This window comes from Clinocottus analis, unplaced genomic scaffold (genome assembly GCF_023055335.1).
Source record: "Clinocottus analis isolate CAN_PGR_092001 unplaced genomic scaffold, fCliAna1.0.p SCAF_42, whole genome shotgun sequence".
Taxonomy (NCBI): domain Eukaryota; kingdom Metazoa; phylum Chordata; class Actinopteri; order Perciformes; family Cottidae; genus Clinocottus; species Clinocottus analis.
The window spans coordinates 417501-420000 of record NW_027176176.1 but is presented as its reverse complement, the minus strand read 5'-3'; the positions used below and the strand labels follow the sequence as shown (position 1 = coordinate 420000).

General features: G+C 55.8%; 1 protein-coding gene across 9 annotated transcripts in view; it reads left to right on the top strand.

Annotated features, from left to right (window-relative positions):
• Nucleotides 1-516: 516 nt before the first annotated feature.
• The window catches only part of kif21b (kinesin family member 21B), a 36886-nt gene continuing 34902 nt past the window's right edge, over nucleotides 517-2500 (top strand). For all 9 annotated transcript variants that reach the window (XM_068598995.1, XM_068598994.1, XM_068598990.1 and 6 more), the window contains exon 1: nucleotides 517-818. In XM_068598995.1, coding sequence (XP_068455096.1) covers nucleotides 778-818 — 41 coding nt within the window. In that variant the 5' untranslated portion in view covers nucleotides 517-777. The remainder of the gene's footprint in view (nucleotides 819-2500) is intronic.

Here is a 2500-nt window from a genome sequence, read left to right as displayed (position 1 = left end):
CACGACCAATTTGGGCGGGGCCAATTCAGCAGTTCGTCCAACTGCCTGTCAATCGAATGCGGTCATGCTGCTTTCAAGGACTCCTCGTAATTGTTTTTAACGGGTCTTTCTTCTTTCATGACGTCAGCAGGTTTCCTCAGATTAAGCTCGAGACTCTTTGGGCCGTGAGAGGCGGCTCAAAGAATGTGTCATATTTGACTGTTGTTGTGTTAATATGTCTCTTTTTGGAAGGGACATCACTTAAAATCCCCATCAAACTAAATAAATATTCATATTTTTCACCAATATGTCTTGGATGTTTTGTGTGTGATGACACAGCAGCAGCTGAGCCGCTTCTCTTGGTTTCCATGGTACAGTTTGCGTGCGCCAAGTGGTAAATAATAATTCTTCCCCACTTTAATCTGAGATCCCTCCATGGCCCCCTGCAGTGCACCGGCGGAGAGGCCAACCCTTCCGCTCCAAAGGGGTTGTTACTTTTCCGACAACCCCTGAAGGCAGCAGCAGCCCTCCGCCTCATTCAACGTGACGCGTCTCTCGGAAAGCCGGCGAGACTTCGCTCTTCCTTTAACCCGAACAGAGAGACTCAGACCCCGCAGAGACCGCAGCAGCACCCGGCGGGAACCCTGCGATGTGACGAAGACCAGCGAGCCAGAGATGAAGAGGGGCCGCGGACAGGACGGGGGCCGATGAGGGAGCTCATCGCCAGCAGCTTTTAACCGATGTCCCGCTGACTGGAGACGCCGAGCAACGCGCACGAGAAGCCGCACAGACGCGACGATGGCGAGCCAGACGGACTGCTGCGTGAAGGTGGCGCTGAGGTAAGCCTGCGTGCGGCTCCGCGTGCGGCTCTCTCCCGCAGGGCTGCGGGATGCCCGGGCCGGCAGGTGCGGGAGCAGATGGGCGTTTCTCCTCAGACCGGTGTGAGCGGGACGCCTCCAGCAGCTGGACCTGCTCGCGTCACAATGCACGTGCACGACAAAGTTCTCTCCTCAGCCGCGCTCTCACGCAGAGGCGTGTGCTGTTGGAAACACACAGGAAACAACGTCCTCTGCGGAAGAGCCGCGCACAAAGAGCAGCGTCAGGTCACAGCTGGACAGCCTTTGTTGGAGATGCACGCGAAGCTCCGAGCAGCTCTTACATTTATGATATGATTGTGTGTGCCAAGATGCATGCACACTGAGAGCGATCATGATGGACGTGCTTCTGGGTGTGGGCATGCTGGGTGTGGGCATGCTGGGTGTGGGCATGCTGGGTGTGGGCATGCTGGGTGTGGGCATGCTGGGTGTGGGGCTGACCGCCTCACTGCTTCACCTCCCATCAGCCTCATGGTCACTCTGACGCTGCTGTAGAGGAGACACCCTTCCACCTGGTCTGACTGCCATGCCACTATTCCTCACATTGAGTGAGCCTGTGGGGGTGAGGGTGGGTGGGCCCCTTCAGACGGACCTCACAACTGATGGCCCCATTTCCCCAGGGGAGGTTTCACAGCCAGCTGTCAATCAGCCGCTGAGTGGATCTCCTTTGTGCTCGCTCACGGCGACGACTGGAACAGGAAGTGGGCTGGGTGGTTTTTAACAGAAAAGAGAAAAGGTGAAAGAAGAAGCCGAGCTGGTGTCTGCTGCTCAGCTGGAGTCAGAGGGGTTGTTGTGTGTCTTCATGAAGCAGTGTGTAGACGTCAGCCTGCAGAGGGGTTGTTGTGTGTCTTCATGAAGCAGTGTGTAGACGTCAGCCTGCAGAGGGGTTGTTGTGTGTCTTCATGAAGCAGTGTGTAGACGCCAGCCTGCAGAGGGGTTGTTGTGTGTCTTCATGAAGCAGTGTGTAGACGTCAGCCTGCAGAGGGGTTGTTGTGTGTCTTCATGAAGCAGTGTGTAGACGCCAGCCTGCAGAGGGGTTGTTGTGTGTCTTCATGAAGCAGTGTGTAGACGTCAGCCTGCAGAGGGGTTGTTGTGTGTCTTCATGAAGCAGTGTGTAGACGTCAGCCTGCAGAGGGGTTGTTGTGTGTCTTCATGAAGCAGTGTGTAGACGTCAGCCTGCAGAGGGGTTGTTGTGTGTCTTCATGAAGCAGTGTGTAGACGTCAGCCTGCAGAGGGGTTGTTGTGTGTCTTCATGAAGCAGTGTGTAGACGTCAGCCTGCAGAGGGGTTGTTGTGTGTCTTCATGAAGCAGTGTGTAGACGTCAGCCTGCAGAGGGGTTGTTGTGTGTCTTCATGAAGCAGTGTGTAGACGTCAGCCTGCAGAGGGTCACACACTCAGAGGGTCTCCACCGTTCATCGGCACGCTGTCCTCGTGTGTGATCACAGGACGTGTGGTCTGGTCCTGTGATGCCACCACAGCGTCTGAGCGGTGGACAGGAAATGGGGAGCCCACAAATAAACACGAGGAGGACGACTTCCTGTTGTAGAAGCCACGGTTTCCCCAGAGATCACCATGCGCCTCTCACAGGAGAAAGTAGGCCTCCGATAGGAGAGGGCGTGGCTAATTGCTGCCATGTTGAGCCTCAG